The 23,687-nt window shown below is 46.5% G+C and overlaps 1 protein-coding gene across 20 annotated transcripts in view; it reads left to right on the plus strand.

Moving 5' to 3' along the window:
* The window catches only part of PLCG2 (phospholipase C gamma 2), a 178,017-nt gene that overhangs the window by 65,262 nt on the left and 89,068 nt on the right, over window positions 1-23,687 (plus strand). For 18 of the 20 annotated variants that reach the window (XM_055299698.2, XM_063612482.1, XM_063612481.1 and 15 more), the window contains 3 exons: window positions 9,870-10,013; window positions 13,673-13,766; window positions 14,520-14,567. In XM_055299698.2, coding sequence (XP_055155673.1) covers window positions 9,870-10,013; window positions 13,673-13,766; window positions 14,520-14,567 — 286 coding nt within the window. Of the gene's footprint in view, window positions 1-7,476; window positions 7,554-9,869; window positions 10,014-13,672; window positions 13,767-14,519; window positions 14,568-23,687 lie in introns of all 20 variants that reach the window. The other 2 variants (XM_063612489.1, XM_063612490.1) reach the window with 1 other exon arrangement.

Below are 23,687 nucleotides of genomic sequence, written 5' to 3' on the forward strand. Positions count from 1 at the left end.
GCCTGGACCACACCTTCACTGTTTTCATTGGCACCTAGGTGCTCATGAACCTCGTACAGCAGGTCTGTGATCTGCATGGTGCATTTCACATTAAAGAATTAATAAGTTATAGTAGACTTTCAGATAGTGAGAATTTGCGTAGTGATGGACACCTGTATATAATATGTACATGTGCACATGGGCATGTATGTGTGTACACACATGGATGTATACATCTAGTCTCCTATTTACATAGGTCATCAAGGAGTTTTTGTCATGTCGGTACATAAGGATCTGCCTCTTTAATGTTCACAGCAAATAAATTGAGAGACCGTGTTCTTTATTTCTTTTTTTTTTTTTTTCGGAGACAGGGTCTTGCTCTCTTGCCATGCTGGTGTGCAGTGTTGTGATTACAGCTCATTGCAGCCTCAAACTCCTGAGCTCAAGCAATCCTCCCGCCTCAACTTCTTGAGTAGCTGAGAGTACCGGTGTGCACCAGCACACTTGGCTAACTGGGTTTATTTTTTCTATTATTTTTGTGGAGATGAGGTATTGCTTTGTTGCCCAGGTTGGTCTTGAACTCTCTGGTTTCAAATGATCTCCTGCCTCAACCTCCCAAAGTGCTGGGATTATAGGCATGAGCCAGTGTTCCCTGTCCCATGTTATTTTTTATGCCTTATTTGTGTCCAGCTTAATTCAGTTGCTAACAAGTACAGAGAAGTTTCTACATCTTTGTTTTTTTCCCTCTACGTCTTTGTTTTGCCAGGTGCTATTTTAATTGACAAACACACATGTACAGACACACACTCATTTAATCCCCACAAGAGCACTGTGTGGTAAGTATCACTATCACTCCTGTCGTTCACATGAAGAAGCAGAGGCACAGAGAATTGAAGTTACTGTCCAAAGCTATCTGCTATAAGTTGGGGAGCTGGGACTCCAGGCCCAGGTGAGCTGGTTCCAGAGTCTGTCCACCTCATCAGTAGCCACACTGCTCCTCATGACTTGGGTAGCTCTTGGGAACATGAATTTGCAGCCCCCGCACTAGAATCTTGTTCCCAGCCTCGGGTCAGAAAGGTGGCTTGGATGCACTCGGTTGAGCACAGTGGGCCTGACCGCTCTCCTTGCAGCTCTGCACCCCTGTGGGTAGTGGGATCATCATTCACCAGGATGCCCCTGCCTGATGTAAGATCAAGGGATGGGGATGTCAACAAAAATGCCCACCGACCCCCTCAGACTTTGCTGATTACCAGATAGAAAACCACGGAGAGAGCTGCATATTCTTATATGGCTTCTTAGAGTCACTTGCTTGGCTATGAGTCATGGTTCAAATGCTGGCTCTTCCACTTGTGACTGCTGACCGTGGCCAAGATACTTCACTTCTCCACACCTCAGTTTCCTCATTTATAAAATAGGGGCAGTCATGGTACCTGCCTCATAGTGTTCTTGTGAGGAATGATGAGTTAATATAGAGGATGCTGTTGTGCCCCACTCAGCTCCCATTACCAGGCTTGAGCTCCATTTCCCAGCTGCTAGGAGTGTTGGGTGTTGTGGCTCACAGGTGCCAGTTCTTCAGGGCACTGCTCTCACTAGAAGAAAGCTGCATCACCTAGGAGGTTGTAGTGGCTGTAAGCCAAGCCAATGACTGACTGGCAGGGAGGACAAGAAGGACTCGCCTCCCTTCTTTCAGGAGGACCTACTTCTCTGGTGTGATTCATGCTCCAGACATCCCCCCGCCACTCCCTATACAATCAGGGTGAAGCGCATCCCTAAGTGGGACCACAGCCTTGTTTAACTTTGTTTTCCTCTGCATCCCACTCCTGCACTCCCCTAGTAAACACCTGAGGAATCCCTGACTCAGGCTCAACTTCCAGGGAACCAACCTATTATAACATGCAAAACATTAGCACTCTGCCTAACACAGAGTGCTCTGTAAGAGTTTTGCTATATAGCATTTATTTTTATCCTCAAGGATGAGGCTACTGTATCTGTGAGACCCTTGAGGGCCAGGATGAAGTACATCCAGCAGAACGTCTGGCTTATGTCTAATGCTTAAAAGGATCATGAGGAGATAGTGCATGTTCACGGATAGGAAGACTCAATATTTTCAAGATATCAGTTCTTCCTGGCTTCGTCTATAGATTCAACACAATCTCAACCAAAATCTAATAGAGATACAAGAAAAGTTTTTTTTCCATTCACATTCAATACAGCACAAAACACTTCACCCCAGAGAAAGGAAGAACCAAGGTGTGTTTTTTTTCTTTCTCTTCCCTCTTTCCTCTGTACTCAACCCTTTTGACACCAGATGTGTATGGTTTTTTTCCCCCACACATCAAGCAAACAATTCTCCATTGGACACCAGTTTGGTGTCCTCTAGTTCAATTCAATTCTGATACTATCTACCTGGAGCTAGAATCAGATTCCACAGGTTGAGAGCTCAGTCCCTCAAGACTCTCTCCCACTTCAGATGCCAGTCACAAGCCCAAGTTGTGGCTTATGCTTTTGACTGACTGGCTATAAATTTGGGTTCCAATAATCCACTCCTTGGGTTTGATTAATTTGCTAGAGTGGCTGACATAACTGAGGGAAACATGTATACCAGTTTATTAAAATGATATTACAAAAGATAAAGATGATCAGCCTGATAGAAGAGATGCATAGGGCAAAGTGTATGGGGGGGGGCATAGGGTTCCCATGTTCTCTCTGGGCATGCCACCCGCCAGAAACATCCATGTGTTTAGCAACCAAGAAGCTCTCTAAGCCCTGTCATCTTGGGTTTTTATGATAGCCTCGTTACAAAGGCATGATTGATTAAATCATTGGCCATTGGTGACCAACTCAATCTTTATCCCCTCTCTTCTTCCTGGAGGTTGGGGGTAGGGCTGAAAGTTCCAACCCTCTAATCACATGATTGGTTCCCCTGGCAGCCAACCTTCATCCTGAGGTATCTAGGAGCCCCCAGCCATACAAAAAGATACTTATCACTGGAGATTCCAAGAGTGTTAGGAGTTGTGTTCCAGAAAATGGGATTGGAGACCAAATACATACAGTCAGTCCTCTGTATTTGCGGATTCTGCATCTGTGGATTTAAGCTATGGTCGATTGAAAATATTTGAAAAAATTGCGTCTTACTGAACATGGACAAACTTTTTTGTTGTCATTATTCCCTGAGCAATACAGTATAATTACTTATATAACATTTACATTGTAGTAGGTATTAAAAGTAATCTAGGGATTTAAGGTATATGGAGGGATGTGCATAGGCTATATGCAAATACTCTACCATTTTTTATCAGAGGCTTGAGCATCTATTTGGATTTTGGTATCTGTGGAAGGTCCTGGAACCAATCCCCAACAGTCACCGACGGATGACTGTATATCTTATTAAAAGTCACAATATTACAAAATCCCAGCAAGTTATTCTGTGGGTATTGACAAAGTGATTCCAAAGTTTCTATGGAAAGGTGGAAGATATAGAGTAGCAAACACAGTATTGTAGAACGAAATCAGAGGACTGCAAGACTTACTCTCATGTTCCAGTCATCAGTACAGGTGATGTTGCCAGAAGAATAGACAGATTAGTAGAACAGAATCAAAAGCCCAGAAATAGACCCACACAAATATCATCAACTGATCTTTGACAAAGGGGCAAAGGCCACTCAGTGGAGAAAGGATAATCATTTCAGAAGTGTGATGAATAAGCCAATACTTGTCTTGGGAAGAAGCAAGAGAGGGGTGTTCAGGATGATAAAGTCCTGGTTGATGAAGGCAGATGCCTGCAGCTCTTTCCTGGGGCAGAGCTGGCTTCAAAGGGTGTTTGTTTGGGCTGAAGTGGAAGCGGGTGTGCAGATGTGCAGGGCTGCTTGTATCGTTAGAAAGGCTGTTAGCATTTCATTCTTTCTTTCTTACCATGTTCTGTGTCTCTGGTTTTGTACATGCATGTTTGCATTTCTCTCCCTCCTTGTTTGGGTAGCCTGTCCTTTTCTGTACCTGGTCTCTCTATCCCTCTCTGTCTGCCTTGGTCTCCCTCATCTCCTCCTCTGTCCTTCTTCCTCTCTGTCCCCTGCTCTGCCCTGTCACCAGTAGTTTGATCCCTCTTGATGTCCCCATCTCTCTCTGTCCCTTTCCTCTTTCCAAGAACTACTTATTGGGCCCTGCTGTGTGCCAGCCATTCTCATAGGGGTGGAGCATAGTGGTGAGGAAGGGTGCACAATCCCTGCATGTATGGAGCTTACAGTCTAGGAAAGGAGGGCTGTGGATCCACAGATGCCATCTAATAAATATTTGCCTCTGTTGAGTGCTGTGGAAGAGAGGTGCTTAGTGTAGATCATCGCAGTCATTGGGAGGTTTTCTGAGTTTGATCCGATTGAGCTGAGACTGGAAGGGAGAGCTTGGTGTTAACTAGACTAAGAACATTTTCAGTGGTGCCAACAGCACCGCTAATGTCCTATGGTAGGAATGAGTGTGACCTATGGGAGATGCTCAGAGGGGTCTGTGTGGGTGGTGCATGGGGAGCTAGGGCCGGGAGGCAGATGGTTAGGCCATGCGGGGTTGGAGGGGTCATCACAGGGCTGTGGTTCTTAGTCCTAACAGCAATGGGATGCCACGGGAAGGCTTGATCCCATGGAGTGGCACGAGCCTGTTTGTGTTTCATAAGATGACTGTGGGGATAAGGTACTGCTATAAGGAGACAAGTCAGGAAGTTGCCTCCATAGACAAGAGATAATGGTGGCTTGGATTGTGGTGTTGGCCATGGAAATGGATAGATGTTGACAGATTCCAGAGCAATTACAGAAGTAGAATTGTTAAAATGTGGCTATTGCTGGAAGACAATGTTACATTGTCTAAAAAAGTTTTTCTTTAGTTACGTATAATATTGCTGTAAGGACAGATGCTCACCATAGGCCAGTTCAAAGATTCCCTCTTGGCTGGGGGTGGTGGCTCACGCGTGTAATCTCTGTACTTGGAAGGCTGAGGCAGGTGGATCAGCTGAGGTCAGGAGTTCGAGACAAGCCTGACCGATATGGTGAAACCCTGTCTCTACTAGAAATACACACACACACACACACACACACACAAACACACACACATTATCCAGGTGTGGTGGTGGGTGCCTGTAATCCCAGCTACTCGGGAGGCTGAGGCAGGAGAGTCGCTTGAACCCAGGAGGCGGAGGTTGCAGTGAGCCGAGATTGTGCCACTGCACTCCAGCCTGGGCAACAAGAGCGAAACTCTGTCTCAACAAAAAACAAAAAACAAAATTCCCTCTCGAAGACATTTTACCAGGAAAGAGAATTGTTAGACTAGACAGAAAAAGAAAAGAATGTTTGCTTAAAGTCACTAGACTTTTACTGGCAGTCAACTGGGTGGGTGAATAACTAACTTTGGAAAATAAACCTTAATACCTTTCAAGTTTTTAGATAATTACTAAAGCAGTTACATCAGCCATGTTGATTTCCTCTAAAAATGAATTCCAGTGCCTAATGTCTTTAAAAAGTCAAAGGCACAAGAGAAAACAAAAGTAAACAAGGAGACTGCTTAGGTTTGAAGATGTAATGACATAACCAGGTAAGATGTGTGCATTTTATTTGTCTTCAAGTCTACTGTAAAAAGATTTGGGGAAAACTGGGGAAATTTAAATACAGACGAGGTGTTAGGTTGTGTTAAGTAATTATCATCAGTTTTGTTAGATGTAAGGTTTTATGGTTCTATAAGAAAATGTGCTCCTTTTTTGAGATAAATTAAGTATTTTGGGGTGCAACATCATGAAGTCTATAAAAGTATCAAGCTTCCCCCAAATAAATGAAACAAATAAATAAATTTCAGTGCATGAAAAGGATCTTTTTGTTTGTTTGTTTTTGAGGAGTGAAGATAAAGAGAAGAGATAAGGAAGACTCAGATTTCTGGTTTGGGTGAAGAGTGGCGACATGTCCATCTTTTACTGAGCATGCGTTCTTGGGCTCTCAGTGTGATAGAAACTCACATGAGGTCAAAAGAGTTTTCCCAGATAAGGCTTTATTGGAGCTTATGCCCAGGCATAAGAGAAGCAGCACGAGAGAGAGAGAATTCTCTGCCTGGCTCCCCGAAGACAGTCAGGAGAGGAATTTTAAAGGGGCTAAAGTAGGCAGGGAGCGATATTTAAGCATGTAGAGGCGGGGAACTTCTGGCACCTGCACAGTATAACAGGATAGAGAGCCTCTTCCTGTGTTGCATATCTCATTGGCGTGTTAAATCCCCACCCCTGGGCATGATGTTTAGTATTATAATGCAGCTAAGGCGGAGGACTGGTGATTCTTCAGATCTCCCGCACATGCGGGCCGTAGGGTTAACTCCCTTGAGTAAGATTTAAGACGGGAGCCACTTGTTTCAGTTTCCTCGAGATCTGCAATCAGTGGGAATGGCCCTTTGAACAAGATTTATAGCGCAAGGTCTGCATGGGGTCCCCACTAGTTATGGGCCCCCCCCTCCAGCCAGCTTGTAGTAGAAGTCCTCAATGGGATGTGACGGGGGATGAGTCATATCTCTCCTCTCTCTCACCTTCATCCCAAATACTCTACCCAACAAGGTTTAGAGACACCACCTCTCTAATAATAGGGCCACCCATAATTGAGAAGTGATTTTAGTAACTTTTTATTTTGAAATAATGTTAGACTCGTGGACGTGGCAAAAATAGTACAGTTTCTGTGAACCATTCATTTAGCTGCTCCACTGATAACATCTTTCATCACCATAGTTATCAAAACCTGGACATGGATGCTGGTGCAGTGCTATTAATGAAACTGCAGATCTTAATTGGTTTTCACCATTTTTTACATACACTCAATTTTCTTGTTATTTTGCATTTGTTTTGATGTGTAGTTCTACGAAATCTCGTCACATGTATAGGTGGGTATGTCTACCACCAGACATGTACAGGGTGTAGATGACATGCTGTTTTTTTAGTCTTTTCACGTGGTCTTTTTGTTGTTGTTGTTGTTGAGACGAAGTCTCACTGTCACCCAGGCTGGAGTGCAGTGGCGTGATCTCGGCTCCCTGCAACCTCTGCCTCCTGAGTTCAAGCGATTCTTCTGCCTCATCCTCCCAAGTAGCTGGGACAACTGGCATGTGCCACCAAGCCCAGCTAATTTTTGTATTCTTAGTAGAGATGGGGTTTCACCTTGTTGGCCAGGCTGGTCTCAAATTCCTGACCTCAAGTGATCTGCCCCCCTCGGCCTGCCAAAGTGCTGGGATTACAGGCTTGGGCCACCATGCCCGGGTTGTTTTCACATGGCTTTTGCCCACTGAGCTGTTTCTAATTGAGCTAGACCCACGGTAAGAACTCAGAAAGCTTTGAGCGCATCCCATCCCCTCTCCTCTAACTTAATTCTCTGCTCTCCTCCTCTAGCTCCCATCGTTGCCTGTGAATGGCCACGAACCTTTCCTGCTGTTTCACTGACTCTAAGATGCCTTTGCTCACCTCTGTGGACTTCGTTCTGTCCTCTTCCTTAATTCCAGGCCAGAGCCACCTCTTCTTGCTGCAAAGCTGAGATCTCCTTTCTCACTCTTACCTCCAGGAGTGCTGGAGTTCAAAGGTACACCAGGGTTTGATAACACTTTCTTCCGTGGTGGACAAGGTGGTCCCTGCTACTCCCAGGCTCATGTTTTACCAGCCTGAGAGCAGCAGTGGAGGGGACGTTTTACCAGTAGTCCTGGCCAAATAAGTCCCAGGAAGATGCTGATGGTGCAGCTGGGCCATGTGTCTGTCCCTGAACCAGTCACTGAGCCAGGGCACTTGGGTCATTCCCAGTTTCCTGCTGTCCCCTTCAGCTTATGGTTGAAGGTGGTGGGGGTGAATCAGCTCTATCTAAAGCCCATGGAATGGATGCATCCCATGAAAAGATGTTTGTTGTTGTTGTTTTTCAGAAGAAAGGGAAAGAAGAGACTGGCTGAGCTTGTTGAGCTTGTGTCTCTGTGCCAGTCCAGAGTTCACTGGTCATCTTGTAGGGGGAAGGGGGAGTCAGCTTTGAGTCAGTCAGGTTGCCATCCTGGCCCGGTAGGTTTTGACCAGGAGTGGGTGGAGTCACATGGCAGCAGAAGTTGCAGAAAGGAAGGATTTCTTATTTGTTTCTGTTATCTATTGCTATACAACAAACTATCCCAGTGTTTAGTGGCGTAAGACAACAATCATTTTATTTATTGCATATATTTCTACAATCTGGGCATGGGTGGGGACTGGGAGAGCTTGTCTGTGTTCCACATGTTGTCGGCTGGGGCAGCTCATTGGGGTCGGAGGATCCACTTCTAAGATGATCTAGTGCTCTGTGGCTGTTGGCTGGGGGCTCAGCTGGGCTGTTGGCTGAGGGCAGTGATTCTTCTTCCATGGCCTCTCTATGGTGCTAACTTGGGCTTCTTATAGCATGGTGGTCTCTAGGTAGTCTGACTTCTTACACAGAGGCTGGCTTCCCCCAGAGCACAAAATGGAAGGTACCGGGACTTCTTAAGGATTAGGCCCCAGGCCAGGCCCGCTGGCTCACGCCTGTAATCCTAGCACTTTGGGAGGCTGAGGCAGGCAGATCACTTGAGGTCAGGAGTTCAAGACCAGCTTGGCCAATATGGTGAAACCCCATCTCTACTAAGAATAGAAAAATTAGCCAGGCATGGAGGCACATGCCCGTAATCCCAGCTACTCTGGAGGCTGAGGCAGGAGAATCGCTTGAACCCAGGAGGCAGAGGTTGCAGTGAGCTGAGATCATGCCACTGCACTCCAGACTGGGTGATAGAGTGAGATCCTGTTTCAAAAAAAAAAAAAAAAAGGATTAGACCCTGAAATGGCACAGCATCATTTATGCCAGCATGCCAGCAGTGCTCCCAACCTTTTTGGTACCAGTGACCAGTTTCGTAGAAGACAGTTTTTCCACAGATGGTGGGGGCTGTGGGGGGTTTGCTTCAGGATAAAACTATTCTACTTCAGATCATCAGGCATTAGATTCCAATAAGGACCACAAAACCTGAATCCCTCGCATGCACAATTCACCATAGGGTTTGCGCTTCTGTGAGAATCTGATGCCGCTGCTGATCTGACAGGTGGTGGAGCTCAGATAATAGTGCTCACTTGACAATACCGGTCCATGGCCTGGGGGTTGGGGAATCCCTGATTTATACTACATTTTATTGGTTAAAACAGGTCACAGAGACAACCTGGATTGAAGGGCAGCTGGCTATATAAGGCATAAATACTGGAGGCTGTGGCACATTAGTAACAGTCCATTACTCTGGACTGTTACCAGAGTAATAGTTTACCACTCTCTTCCCATAGGTCCTGTGATATCCAGAACCTCTGTGACCATCCCCAGCGCTGGGATTGGCCTCTTGTTATTATTTTTAATTTGAAGCAGTTATTCAGTGCCTTCATTTTCTCTTGCCCCTTCAACTGAGCCACAGAGCATTTGTAGCTTTTGGGACTCAAGGGAAAAGGTCATCAAGGTCAAGGTCAGCTGGATGGTTGGAACTTTTAGGCTGCCTAGAGTGATCTCTAATGAGCATCAATTTAGTCTGTTTTTTTTTTTTTTTTTCCGGTAGAATAGTGTGTGCTTATTTCCTCAAATCTGAGTTGCATTACAAAAATTAATTGTCCTACTTTAAAACATGTCTGAGAAACAGGGTGAGTGGAAACCCCAAACTCTTCATACTCCAGGGGTTTATGGGGTAGCAGCAAATGTCCGGGTAGGCTCTTGGCCCTTTGTCCATTTCCAGAAGGAGGGGGCACTGAGTCCAGGTGCAGAGATAGCTTTGCGGGATCCTGTTGGGGAAGGAAGGAGCCAGGCTGTGCCTGGGCTGCAGGTGTGCGGCTGCATCCTCAGGTGGAGTGAACTCCAGCTTCTAATTGGCTCATGTTAATTTCATTTTAGTGGATATCATGGAAATAAAAGAAATCCGCCCAGGGAAGAACTCCAAAGATTTCGAGCGAGCAAAAGCAGTTCGCCAGAAAGAAGACTGCTGCTTCACCATCCTGTATGGCACTCAGTTCTTCCTCAGCACGCTCAGCTTGGCAGGTGGGTGCATGTTTCTGTGCCTTTCTCCTTCCCTGTGCCTTAGTCTCTTCCTGAAGAAGTTGGCTAATAGCAGAATGCTCACCCCTGCCTGCTCACTGATGTGTATTTGGGATCATGGTTTTGAATCCCAGCCCTGCCCCTTTCTAGCTGTGTGTCTTTAGGTGAGTGACTTAACCTCTCTGAGCTGCAGTTTGCTCAGCTGTGAGATGGGGAGAATAATAATGCCTATCTCATGGTGGTATTGTGAGGAGTATGTTAAGTGTCTCTCTAGCTCATGCTGAGAGCTGAATAAGTGGTGATTAGATAGTTTTAACACTGAAGGCCAGGCTCTGTTGGATGAAAAATGTAGGCTGGGCTCATCCCTGTAATCCCAGCACTTTGGGAGGCTGAGGTGGGCAGATCACTTGAGGTCAGGAGTTTGAGACCAGCATGGCCAACATGGTGAAACCCTGTCTCTACTAAAAATACAAAAACTAGCTGGGTGTGGTGGTGCGCACCTGTAGTCCCAGCTTTTTGAAAGGGTGAGGCACAAGAATTGCTTGAGCAAGTCAGCCAAGATTGCGTCACTGCCCTACAGTCTGGGCAACAGAGCAAGACTCCGTCTCAAAAAAAAAAAAAAAAAAAGAAAAATGTAACCTGTTTTCCTCCAGCAGGATGTAGCTCAGCAAATCTGATTGATCTGAAGGAACTGTCCTGAGATCTTCTATTGCACACACATGCGCTTTCCTCACTTTACTCAGGGGCAGAAGCTTGTAGCTACTTTCAAGTTCAGTCCTAGAATTTATTGACTTAGAAGTATATGTATATTAATTAAGAAAGTAAATACGATTAAAATAGACCAAAGTGGAGGCAGCTCTCAAAGTTGAGCAATATAGGGACATTTACTTTAGGGTCAAATAACTTATTAATTTCTCATTCATTCTTTTACTACATGTCTTTTGAGCCTATACTCTCTGTTAAGTTGTGTACATGCCAGTGAGCTAGGAAGGTGAATGGGACTTGGTGCTGCCTTTAAGAAGCTCTCAGTCTACTTGGGGAGACAGATGTGTGCACTGGGATAAGACGTAGTGCAAGCATGATACAGTGTGCTGTGAATGTTTAATTCCAGGGAAGCTTGGCAGAGAAGGTGACTTTTACATTAGGTTTTGAGGCTTCAGTAGGAGTTTGGAGGAAAGAGAGCGAGGGTGCTCCAGGGAAAGGCTGTGGTGTGTGCCTGGGCTTGGAGGAGGGAAATAGTATGTCGGATGTAGGAAATGAGGAGCGAATGTCTGATTGATGATGTGGAGGGCGAGTTGGTAGAGATGGGGTAGGAGGGCAAGTCCCATGGCGGTGAAGCTTCACACCTCTTGTCTCCTTAGCTCCACCTGCAGGCTGAGTCCTGACACCCTGTTCTTAACTTGGTAAGGAGACCAGAAGAGCCCGGGGCTTGGAAGCCAGGATGTGAACTTTGATATATATCCCACTCTGGGTCCCTCTTCCGGAACCCTAAATTCAAGGTCAGCACAGTGATGGTAAAGATTTTGATTCACATTTCATCTTCTCACTTACTGGCTCTGAGACAAACTCAGCCCTTCAGAGCCTCAGTTTCCTCCACATCTATGTGGGAAGATGAGAGCAGCAGTCTCTGCCATGGGTGTACGGACTGATAAAGTACCTGGTGCTTAAGGAGAGGCTTCATAATTCCATGAGGTGTTTGCACTGTTAGCTTCATTTTACAGGTGAGATGAAGCACAGAGTAGGGTTAAGTAACCTCCTGAATGTCACACAGCCCTGAAGTGGTGCAGTGGGACTTGAGCTATGATCTTCCTTTTGCCAGATGCCAAGCTCTTAACCACTCCCCACTGCTGCTTATTAGCAAGGGTAATAGCAACCATGGGTATTAGCAAGCCATACTCTCCTGGGTATTAGCAAGCTCTACTTGCTGTCCCTCTGTGCCATCTTGATTAGAAGCAGGGGAGATACTGACAGCTGCTTAGGGCTGTGGTGCAGATTATTCTAGATCCTGCATTTTATTAGTTAGCATAGGGTTAAAAGCTAATACTCTTTAATGAAACAAAATCTAAATCCCTAAGCCAGTGGTACTCATCCATGGGAAGCTGAATACTGCCCTCCCACGATGCCCATGTCCTAATCCTGGGAACTTGTGAATATATTATTCTCTGTGGAAAAGGAGACTTTGTGGGTGTGGTTAAATTGAGGGTCTTGAGATGGGAAATATCCTGGACAATCTGGGTGTCCAGTGGAATCACAAGGGTTCTTAGATACATGGGAAGGTCATTCTCAGAGAAAGAGATGTGAGGATGGAAACAAAGGTCAGCAGATGAGAGGCCGTGAGCTAAGGAATGTAGGCAGCCTCCAGGAGCTGGGAAAGGTGAGGAAACAGATTCTTCCCAAGAGCTTTCAGAAGGAATCCAGAGATCTCATGCAACCGGTCTATTTTAGACTTTTGGCCTCTCTAATGGTCTGAAAATAAATCTGTATTACTTTAAGCCACTAAGTTTGTGGTCATTTGTTATAGCAGCAGAGGAGACGGATCACTCAACCTTTGATACACTTTGGCACCAGGCAGGTGTTTCCACCTGTTGATGTCTCCCTCATCCCTCTCTTCTGGTTTAATTACTTTAGGGTGGGACCTAAGTATTGGGGTTTTGAAAAGCCCTCAAGTGAGTCTCCTGAACAGCTGGGGTTGGGAAACTCTGCTCTGGAGTTGGACACCTGGGTTTGAATTCCTCAGCTTTTTCATCCCTGGAGTCAGTGTGCTGCCAGGGTAAGAGAATGGATTCTTGTTTAAAATCTGTGTCTTCCACTGTCTCTGTGCTCTGGCTACTATAACAAAATGTTGTAGACTGGGGGTTTAAACAACAGGCATTTATTTTCTCACAGTTCTGGGGACTGGGAAGTCCGAGATCAAGATGCTGGATGGTTGAGTTCTGGTGAGGGCTCTCTTCCTGACTTGCAGGCAGCCGCCTTCTTGTTGTGTGCTCACATGGCTTTTCTTCAGGGTGTGCATGGACAGAGAGGGAGGTCTAGTCTCTCTTTCTCTTCTCTAAAAGGGCGTTAATCCTGTCATGGAGGCCCCACCCTCATTACTTCATCTAAACCTAAATACCTCACAAAGGCCCTACCTCAGGGGTTAGAGATTCAACATATGAATTCGGAAGGAATGCAAATATTCAGTCTGTAATGGCTGCTAGGAGCTGTGTGGCCTTGGACACATCAGTGAACCTGTCTTAGGTTCAGTGGTTTCTCCAAGTGTTAAATGGGAATATAATAGTACTTCCCTTGTGGGATCAATATAGGAAAAACACTTAGAACAATGTCTAGTATATATATATAGTTAGTGCTCAAATGATGTTAACAATATCATAGCGATAGTTCCCACCACTCCCTCCATTCTTAGCTGATCCCATTTGGCACAGGAAATAACCCACTTGTCATCCCTGTGGTACAAACCTCATCATGAATGTGTGGCCCCATCTCAGACGAAAAGCAGGTCCTAGAGCCATGAAGGTGTGAAGGGGATGCTTTCTTTTCCTCCTGCAAAACTAGAAACCAGCATAGGCTTCTCCCATCTTCGTGATCTGTATGGGGCCGGGCTTTGTAAGCAGACATCTTCCCAGGAATTAACACAGCATTTCTGTTCCCTTTCTCCACTCCAGCTGACTCTAAAGAAGATGCTGTTAATTGGCTCTCTGGCTTGAAAATCTTACACCAAGAAGCGATGAATGCGTCCACACCCACCATTATCGAGAGGTAGATGGCTTTTCCTGTTTATTTGCATAGTCACTGATTCCTTTGTTCTGCTGCCTTTAGCCAACATGGGCTACGGGAAAAAAAAAAAAAGGGACATGGGTTTTTTGAGGCTCACTGAGTGTCTTGTATGCAATGAGTGCCTAGGAGCAGTGTAAGCTGTACAGTTTTTCAAATAAGAGCATTTCTCTGTGCTAGTTTTCAGCCTTGGCCTATTGGAGTGAGTGGTGCATTGGACTCGAGATAGAAACATTCCTGGGGTATGTGTTGGGGAAAACAGGGCTTCCTTCCTAAAGGATTTAATAAGAGATTCAGTGGACTGATCAGAGGACAGACACAAGGTCTGGAATTTTCCACCTATCACTCCCTCCTGGGTTGATGAAGTCCTCAAGATTGTCTCTTCTGTGTCATGGGAGTCTGGATGGGCAATGGGGTGTGAGTTATTTTCCTTCCACTAAATCAAAGTCCTCTACTTTGTACTATTTTTCTTTCTAGCTTTTTGGGGATTAATGACTATCATCGGAAGGAATTGTCAATGTAAAGAAACCTGGCAGTTTTGAGTTGAAATCTTGGCTTATATAGGCCCTTTCCATTCCTAGAAGGAAACTGCTTCACAAGCTGCCCTTGTTAGAAAGTTGGAAGACTCCTCCTTTTGGTTCCAGTTCCTTTTGTGCACATCCCTTAGGACTCACTTAGACTTGTGCTATTTTCTAATTTTCTCTTTCTCTCTTTCTTTTGTCTCAAATTTCTTTCCAGTTGGCTGAGAAAGCAGATATATTCTGTGGATCAAACCAGAAGAAACAGGTAAGAGTCACTCAGTTTTCTTCTGATCACTTTGGATTTCGATCTCCATTCTCTCTTTAAACTTTCCAAGGGGGTGGGAGCATGACTTGCGGGGGGCAAGGTCCTCACTGCGTCCAATGTGATCTGCAGATGCCATGTTGGGTCCTGGGGTTGAGGGTGACAAAATCGTCCTCCTGGAGGGAGCCTCTATTCCGCAGAAAGTTCAAGTCCAGCCTCAGAGATGATCTCTGCCATGGGGCATTTGGACCTTATCACAAATATTTGAGCACCTTTAATATCCTGGGAATACAGCAGTAACCACAGTCCTGATGGCACCAGCCCATGCTTTGTGACAGGAGAGAGACTGACTGTGAAGAAGTAAACCAGGTGGTTCTTTTTTTTATTTGAGACGGAGTCTCGGTCTGTTGCCCAGGCTGGAGTGCAGTGGTGTGATCTCGGCTCACTGCAAGCCCTGCCTCCTGGGTTCACACCATTCTCCTGCCTCAGCCTCCCAAGTAGCTGGAACTACAGGCACCCGCCACCACACCTGGCTAATTTTTTTGTATTTTTAGTAGAGACAGGGTTTCACCGTGTGCAGCAGGATGGTCTTGAACTCCTGACCTTGTGATCTGCCCACCTCGGCCTCCTAAAGTCCTGGGATTACAGGCATGAGCCACTGTGCCCGGCCACCAGGTGGTTCTAAGACCTGGTAGAGATGCGTTGGGTGATGTGACAACGTATATTCAGTTTACTTGACTTTTTCACTTAAAAGTACCTCTTGGAGAAGCTCCCTATCAGTCCTGCACAAAGCTCTATGACAGACTATTATTATTATTTTTTAGAGGCAGGGTCTCTCTCTGTTGCCCAGACTGGAGTGCAGTGGCACAATCATAGCTCGCTGCAGCCATAAACTCCTGGGCTCAAACGATCCTCCTGCCTCAGCCTCCTAAGTAGCTGGGAACTATGGGTGTGTTTCACTATGCCTGGCTTATTTATTAGTATTATTATTTTTTTTTGGAAAGGTGAAGTCTTACCCAGACATTTTTTTAAAAAAAGCAAATGCGGTTTTGGTTTCTCCTTAGATTAATGCATTGTCATTTCAGAAATCATTTCCGTGTTGATGCACAGAGAGCTGCTCCCAATCCTTTGTTATTATTGTGATTAATGCTGCTATGGAAACCTTTGGGTCTATCTTTCTGTAAACTCATTTGTGGTGGCTGTGAGTAGGATAAATTCTCAGAAACGAATACAGCAGCACAATGTTTGCTGGTCTGATAGTTTGATAGCGAGAGGTAGCAATTTGTATAATATTTGTACCAGTGGGGCAAGAGGGCACCCTTTCTTGATGATGTATTGGGCCATTAGACTTTGATCTTTGTTTATCTGCAACCAAGGCAACCAAGTGTTTTTGCTTAAACTTGCTTTCTTTATGGGTGAGGTTGAGCATTTTTAATTCATTATGTTTTTGAGGTATGATTCAGCTCTTAATAATGTAATGATAAAAACTACCATTTGGCCAGGCGCGGTGGTGTACACCTATATTCCCAGCACTTTGGGAGGCAGAGGCAGGCAGATTGCCTGAGCTCAGGAGTTCGAGACCAGCCTGGGCAACCCTGTAAAACCCTGTCTCTACTAAAATACAAAAAATTAGCCGGGCATGGTAGCATGCTCCTGTAGTCCCAGCTACTCAGGAGGCTGAGGCAGGAGAATTGCTTGAACCCGGGAGGTGGAGGTTGCAGTGAGCCGAGATCACGCCACTGTACTCCAGCCTGGGTGACAGAGCAAGACTCCATCTTAAAAAAACAAAACAAAACCAAACAAACAAAAAACAACAAAAAAACCCACCATCGCAACAAAAAACCAAAAAAAACCAAACCAAAAACTAAAACAAAAAAACCCCTACCATTTATTGAACAGCTGTGTATTCGGCATGCCAGGGATTGCATTGAGCTCTTCAGTCCTTGTCTCATGTTAGCCTCACACGAGACACCTTATTTTTTTGGTAAAATATTCCTTTCATTCATTCTTGGTTTATTTATGTCATTATCGTATGTGGATATGTCATTATCCCATGTAGATATGTCATGATCCTAGTTAATATCCAGTAACTAAACTCTATCAGCTCTCTTATTTTGTTGCTGAAAATCTTTCCATCTTGAAGGTGACTTCATGTCTGGTCAATGTCCTCTGTTACTTGTTGGCTTCAGGGTTTGGGTGAGCTTCCCTGGTTTCTTCACATGCCCGATGGGAGAATTTGGAACTCTTAACCAGGAACTGGTTAAAAGTCTAGTAATGTTAGGTCAGCCATTAGCTCCCTCCATGTTTTTCGGTCCACCTGCCTTTCTCTCCCTCCTCTTCTTCTCATCCAACATGCCCTGTCTGCTCCCCCATGCTGGGCCACCCTCTAGTGTTACTGAGGTGGATTAAATGAGGTCCTTGTGTTGGAAGATTTGGTACACACTGGTCTCTTTCAGCCTCGGAGGTGATGCCTCATCTGAGTTTTCTTTCTCCGTGGCTTATGATGATTCATAGCTGAGATTGGCACAGGGCTGAGAGAGGGAGCCACCCTCAGTGCCTCTCTCCACACGGTGCTGGTATGGTGTGGCCAATCTGGCTCTGAAGTGGGCTTTTCATCTGTGAGGTCAAGAAATGGATACCACCCTCTTGCTCAGGAGGGATTCTGGCAAGTCCTGCACAGAGATCCATCTTCCCATCAGCTGGTCCAGGACCCTCTGCGGAGAGAACCTTTTCTGTTTCTGGACTGAGTTCATCCCTGCGTGCTCACTGGCATCCTCACCTCCACCTCCCTCCCAGTGGGTAGAGCCCTGCTGTCTGTCAACATGTGGAAAATCCCACCTTTCCCGTGGTTCTGGGAAGCCTGGAGGGAGCTTTGCAAAAGAAACTTTGACCAGGGTGCCAATGAAAGAGCAACTAACTTCTGTCCTGCCAATTTCCCTCCCTTTCCTGTCACCCACGAGACTAATCGTGTTTCCTGAAGGAAAACAAAGGAGCCATAGAAGCAGAGGAAAGACTGAAGGCGAGAGGGGGCAGGCTCAGGGCTGGCCCAGCCCGGGCAATGGACAAGTCTTAGGTGTTTTGCTTGGCCCAAGCACCCTGTTTCATTTTTTGACTTTTCTAGAGGCAAACGGTAGCAGCGGGCATTTGTTTACAGCCTGCTTTGCAGCCATGGCTGTAATAAGCACTTTACATCCTTAGGATACGCTCTCGGCTGACGGGTGAGCTGGGTGCTCTCAGACCCATTTTCTATGTGAGGACACTGAGGCCCAGAGAGGTAAAGTGACTTGAATAAAGCAGCCCAGGTTGTCAGGGGTGGCACCAGGGTTTGCAGACTTACTGTCCCCACTGGTGTCGCTTTTCCTTTTTTTTTTTTTTTTTAAATGTACTATTGGCCAAACACGGTGACTGATACCTGTAATCCTAACACTTTGGGAGGCCAAGGCAGGTGGATCGCTTGAGGTCAGGAGTTGGAGACCAGCCTGGGCAACATGGCAAAACCCCATCTGTAGAAAAAGTACAATAAAGTTACCTGGGTGTAGTGGTGCACATTTGTAGTCCTGCTGCTTGAGAGGCTGAGGTGGGAGGATCGTCTGAGCCCAGGGAGGTCGAGGCTGCAGTGAGCCATGATTGTGCCACTGAGCTCCAGCCTGGGCAACAGAGTGAGATCCCATCTCAAAAACAAAAACAAAAACAAAACAAAACCAAAAACAACAAAAACAAAAAAAATTGTGCTGTTGAGAGCTGGGGGAAGTGCAGAAATCTTCCCTTCCCCACCCTGACCAATCACGTTATGATTTAAAAAAATTAAAAACAAATGTTAAAATTTGTTTTATTGTGGTAACAACAATGAAACATAGAACAACATTGATCAGTTTAACCATTCTTAGATATGTACTTCTGTGGGATGAAGTATATCATGTTGTCATGCTCCCGTCACCACCATCCATCTCCAGAACTTTTTCATCTTGTCAAACTGTGACTCTGCAGCCATTAAGCAGTAACTCCCCATTGGTTCTCTCTTTAGCCCCTGGAAACCGCCACTCTACTGTCTGTCTCTCTGGATTGGATTGCTCCAGGTACCTCGTATAAGTGGACTAATGCAATATTCGTCCTTTTGTATCTGGCTTATTTCACTTAGTGGAATGTCTCCAAGTTTCATCTGTGTTGTAGCATGTGTTAGAATCTTCTTCCTTTTTAAGGCTGAATAATATCCATTGTACAGATAGATCACATTTTGTTTATCTACTTGTCCATCAATGGACACTTGAGTTGCTTCCACCTTTTGGCAATTGTGAATAGTGCTGCTGTGAACATGGGTGTACAAATCTGTTTGAGTCTCTGCTTTAAATTCCTTTGTGTATATATCCAGAAGCTGGATTGCTGGATAAAATGGTAATTCTGTTTATTTTGTGGGATTGCTATACTGTTTTCTGTAGCAGCTGCACCTTCCCAAGGCAATGCACAGGTTTCTGTTTTCTTCATATCCTCACAAACACTTACTTCCTTTCCCTCCTCTGCCCTTGCCCGCTTGGCGTATAACATTGGATTTGCATAAGCAGAATGTGCACTTCCCTTTGTCCTTTAGCCCTGGCAGGGACAGAGGAAATACTCTACCGGGAGGTGGCAAAGGGCGAGGGGGTTGCAGGTGGAAGGCAGGTGGGTGGGTCCATTTATCTCCTTCAATGTGAATGCAAATAGGCTTCCTATTTGAGACTCCAGAATGTTAGAGTTGCCTGAGGAGCTTCAGCAGAGCCACACCCGTAGCGATTCGGATTTTACTGTCCTGGGCGTGGCCTCTGGCATTGGAAATTTTTTTTTTTTTTTTTTTTTTTTTTTTTTTATGTATATCTACTTTTATTATACTTTAGGGTTTTAGGGTACATGTGCACAATGTGCAGGTTTGTTACATATGTATCCATGTGCCATGTTGATTTCCTGCACCCATTAACTCGTCATTTAGCATTAGGTGTATCTCCTAATGCTGTCCCTCCCCCCTCCCCCCACCCCACAACAGTCCCCGGAGCGTGATGTTCCCCTTCCTGTGTCCATGAGTTCTCATTGTTCAATTCCCACCTATGAGTGAGAACATGCGGTGTTTGGTTTTTTGTCCTTGCGATAGTTTACTGAGAATGATGTTTTCCAGTTTCATCCATGTCCCTACAAAGGACACGAACTCATCATTTTTTATGGCTGCATAGTATTCCATGGTGTATATGTGCCACATTTTCTTAATCCAGTCAATCGTTGTTGGACATTTGGGTTGGTTCCAACTCTTTGCTATTGTGAATAGTGCCGCAATAAACATACGTGTGCATGTGTCTTTATAGCAGCATGATTTATAGTCCTTTGGGTATATACCCAGTAATGGGATGGCTGGGTCAAATGGTATTTCTAGTTCTAGATCCCTGAGGAATCGCCACACTGACTTCCACAATGGTTGAACTAGTTTACAGTCCCACCAACAGTGTAAAAGTGTTCCTATTTCTCCACATCCTCTCCAGCACCTGTTGTTTCCTGATTTTTTAATGATGGCCATTCTAACTGGTGTGAGATGGTATCTCACTGTGGTTTTGATTTGACTAAAGAGCTTCTGCACAGCAAAAGAGACTATCATCAGAGTGAACAGGCAACCTACACAATGGGAGAAAATTTTTGCAACCTACTCATCTGACAAAGGGCTAATATCCAGAATCTACAATGAACTCAAACAAATTTACAAGAAAAAAACAAACAACCCCATCAAAAAGTGGGCAGAGGACATGAACAGACACTTCTCAAAAGAAGACATTTATGCAGCCAAAAAACACATGAAGAAATGCTCCTCATCACTGGCCATCAGAGAAATGCAAATCAAAACCACAGTGAGATACCATCTCACACCAGTTAGAATGGCCATCATTAAAAAATCAGGAAATTTTTAAAATAAGATTCTGCTGTGAAGGTGGGGTTGAAGATTAGGGCTGTCTGGAGAGCGATTTTCAAATTTGGGCATGCACCGGAATCGCCTGGAGGATTTGTGAAAGTGGAGGCTGCTGGGCTCCACCTCCCAGTGGCTGATTGAGTAGGTGGTGGGCAGGGCTCAAGAATTTGCATTTCAACGAATGGTCTGGGAGCTACTTAGAGAAGCAGAACTCTGGGGCTGCGCTTTCCAGCAGGGCACCCCTCACCACAGGTGGCCATTTCAACAAAACAAAACAAAACAAAACAAAACAAAACAAAACAAAATAAAATACTTAGCTCCTCAGTGGAATAGCTGCATTTCAGGGGCTCAGCAGCCCTGTGTGGCTAGCAGTTAGCACCTCAGACAGCACACATGTCTCCATCATTGTCGAAAGTTCTGTCAGATAGTGCTGAGGTTTGAATCTCAGATCTCACACTAACTCATTGTGTGAACTGGGGTAAATGATTTAATTTCTGTGGGCCTCAGTTTCCTCATGTGTAAAAGATAAGATAATAGTTCCCGCCTCCCAGAGCAGATGTGAGGGTTCAGAAGTTAATATGTGAAGGGTGCGTGGACCGTGCCTGGCTCATGGTAAACACTTGACCAATGTTTCTTATTGCCATTGTTGCTGCAAAAGAGCTGGGGGCAGTGGAGGTGCCGGCCCAGCCTCAGGGTGTCTGCTAATGTCACAGGGCTGCCATCTTTAATCGTTTCGTGATGGCTGCCTGGGTGCAGGAGTTGAAGAACCCCGGGGGCCCCCCCAGGCTGAGCAGGGAGGTCACTGTGATTGTTCAGTGCTGTTCGCCATGGGAGAGAGAGGGGCTGTTGGTAACTCATTTAGGGAATAGTTGCCGTTCTTCCCCAAAGGGATTCCCTTGTTTCCTAACCCGCAGCCCTAGGTTAAGACCCCAGGAAACATGATCTGAGATGCAGGTTTGTGTGCAGGAGGCTTACTGGGGAGTGCAGGGTCATCACCCTGGGGGAGGGAAGGCAGCTGGAACAGGCAGCCGGGGAGTCACAACCATGGCCTGGGCAGGCCTGATGGGGAGCTCTGAGCATGGCCTGTGGAGCTGTCCTGAATTGAGACTAGAGGGCCAGGCCTTCGTTCCCATGCGTGGACCAGGTCAGAGCTGGTTGCCTTGGAAGGGGCTTTGACCTGGGTGAGGCACTGTCTCTAGGGAATGGCAGGTTGCAGGGAGGGGTGAAGCTGAGTCGTTGGCTTCCTCCCCTCCCGCGCTGGGGGCTCAGCCTGCCTGTGCTGGTTTCGGTCGGGCCATGCGGCACGACACGCACACGCCCGGAGGTGGGAGTGAGGGAGGGGCTCGCCTGGGGGAAATCGGGTGAGGCTGTCCTGGCACTAGGAGCCCAAAGAAGCTCTCAGCCTTCAGTGTTTACATTGTAAGGGGAGGCCTTTGGACCAGGTGGGCTCCCATGTCGCAGGTGCTTGGATGCTCATGCCACTGGTTCCTGGGGTTTCTCCACTGGTTCTTGTGCAGCTGCTCTGGCGCCCCAGGCCCCTCAATCTCTCTGTTCCTGGAGGTGGGATTGTTCCTTTGCCCTGCTGCTGCCTGGGCTCCTGGGGGGCTCTGACCTCTCCCTTGCTCCCAGGATGAGCTCCACTGGGGCACCAGCATGATCTGGCTCATCTCCCCGCGACCCCTCTCCCTGCTGCTCTGGCAGCTCCTGTTCCCACTGCTCCTCCACCTTCGTTCTGCCCTGGCCCAGCTGTTGCTTGGACCAGCCCCAGGGCTGAGGCAGAAGGATTCTTGCAAGCCCCTGAGGCAACTTCCCTGCTGGCTGCTCTGCCCCGCCAGCCCCAGCTGGCCCAACAGGGACTTTCTCTGTCCTCAAGGTCTGTCTGTGAAAGCCGTGGGTGCTGTCCCTGCGGTACCAGTAAGTGGGTGGGGAGTATCTTGTCATTTGAAGTCTCCGCTGTTACAGAGGCCATTAGAACCAGAGGAAAAGGCTGGAGGTGGGGACACAGGATGGTCAGAGCCACACTGGACCTTCTCCAGGGTAGCGGCTGGGCAGTGACGTGCTACTTCCTTCCGCATGCCACAGCAGAAGCTGGGAGGATGGTGCAGGGAAACTGGGCAGTTTTCTCCTGCAAGCTGGGGCAAGCTACCTCTCTTGACCACCCTGTCTTAGCTCTGCTGGACACTTGGCTCTAGCCAGAAGGGTCTGGATCTCATATTCTTTACCCACCCACCCCACTAATTTCACCTCTCCTTGTGTGAGCTACTCACTGGGAGGCATCAGGTGCGGTCATTATGGGCAGACTGGGTTGGAGTTTGAGGCTAGCACAGATAAGGTACCAAACTGATCGGTGCCTCAGTTTCCTCACCTGGAAGATGGAGATGATCATGGTACCTGCCTTGTAAAATTGTTCAAACATCAAACAGGTGAATATGCATATAAGGCACCACCTAGAACAACACCTGTCACCTGATAAGCACTATTGAAATTTCAGCTTTTGTTACCATTGTTACTATTGCTGCTGCTCCTTTTGCCTGGGACGTGTTCTGCCATGCTTCCCTCCTTTTTTTTTTTTCTTTTTTTTGGAGACAGAGTCTCGCTCTGTCGCCCAGGCTGGAGTGCAGTGGTGCGATCTCGGCTCACTGCAAGCTCCGCTTCCCGAACTCATGCCATTCTCCTGCCTCAGCTTCCTGAGTAGCTGGGACTACGGGCACCCGCTACCATGCGTGGCTGATGTTTTTTTGTATTTTTAGTAGAGACGGGGTTTCACCGTGTTAGCCAGGATGGTCTCGATCCCCTGACCTCATAATCTGCTCACCTTGGCCTCCCAAAGTGCCGGGATTATGGGCGTGAGCCACCGCACCTGGCCCTTGCTTCCCGCTTAAGCTGAACCTCACTATGTGGCTTCGAAGAAACACTCATGCGGATTCCTGTGACTAAGCCCTGGAATTTGATTCAGATCCAGGCTCTGCTGCCTGCCATCCAGCTCCAAGTGCCGAGTTGTGTACCCCTGTGACACCCCACCCTTGGCTGGTCTGAGCCCTGGGAGTCAACCATGTGTGCTTTGCAGAAGGTAGAATCTGGTGAGCAGTTAGGCAACCTTAACGCCTGGATGACCCCAGGGCAGCCTGGCACACAGTAGGTGCTCATGTAGGCCTTGTTACTTCCCATTTCCCCTCTCTGGCCCTTAGTGACCTTGCCTTGCT

This window comes from Symphalangus syndactylus, chromosome 11 (assembly GCF_028878055.3).
Source record: "Symphalangus syndactylus isolate Jambi chromosome 11, NHGRI_mSymSyn1-v2.1_pri, whole genome shotgun sequence".
NCBI lineage: Eukaryota > Metazoa > Chordata > Mammalia > Primates > Hylobatidae > Symphalangus > Symphalangus syndactylus.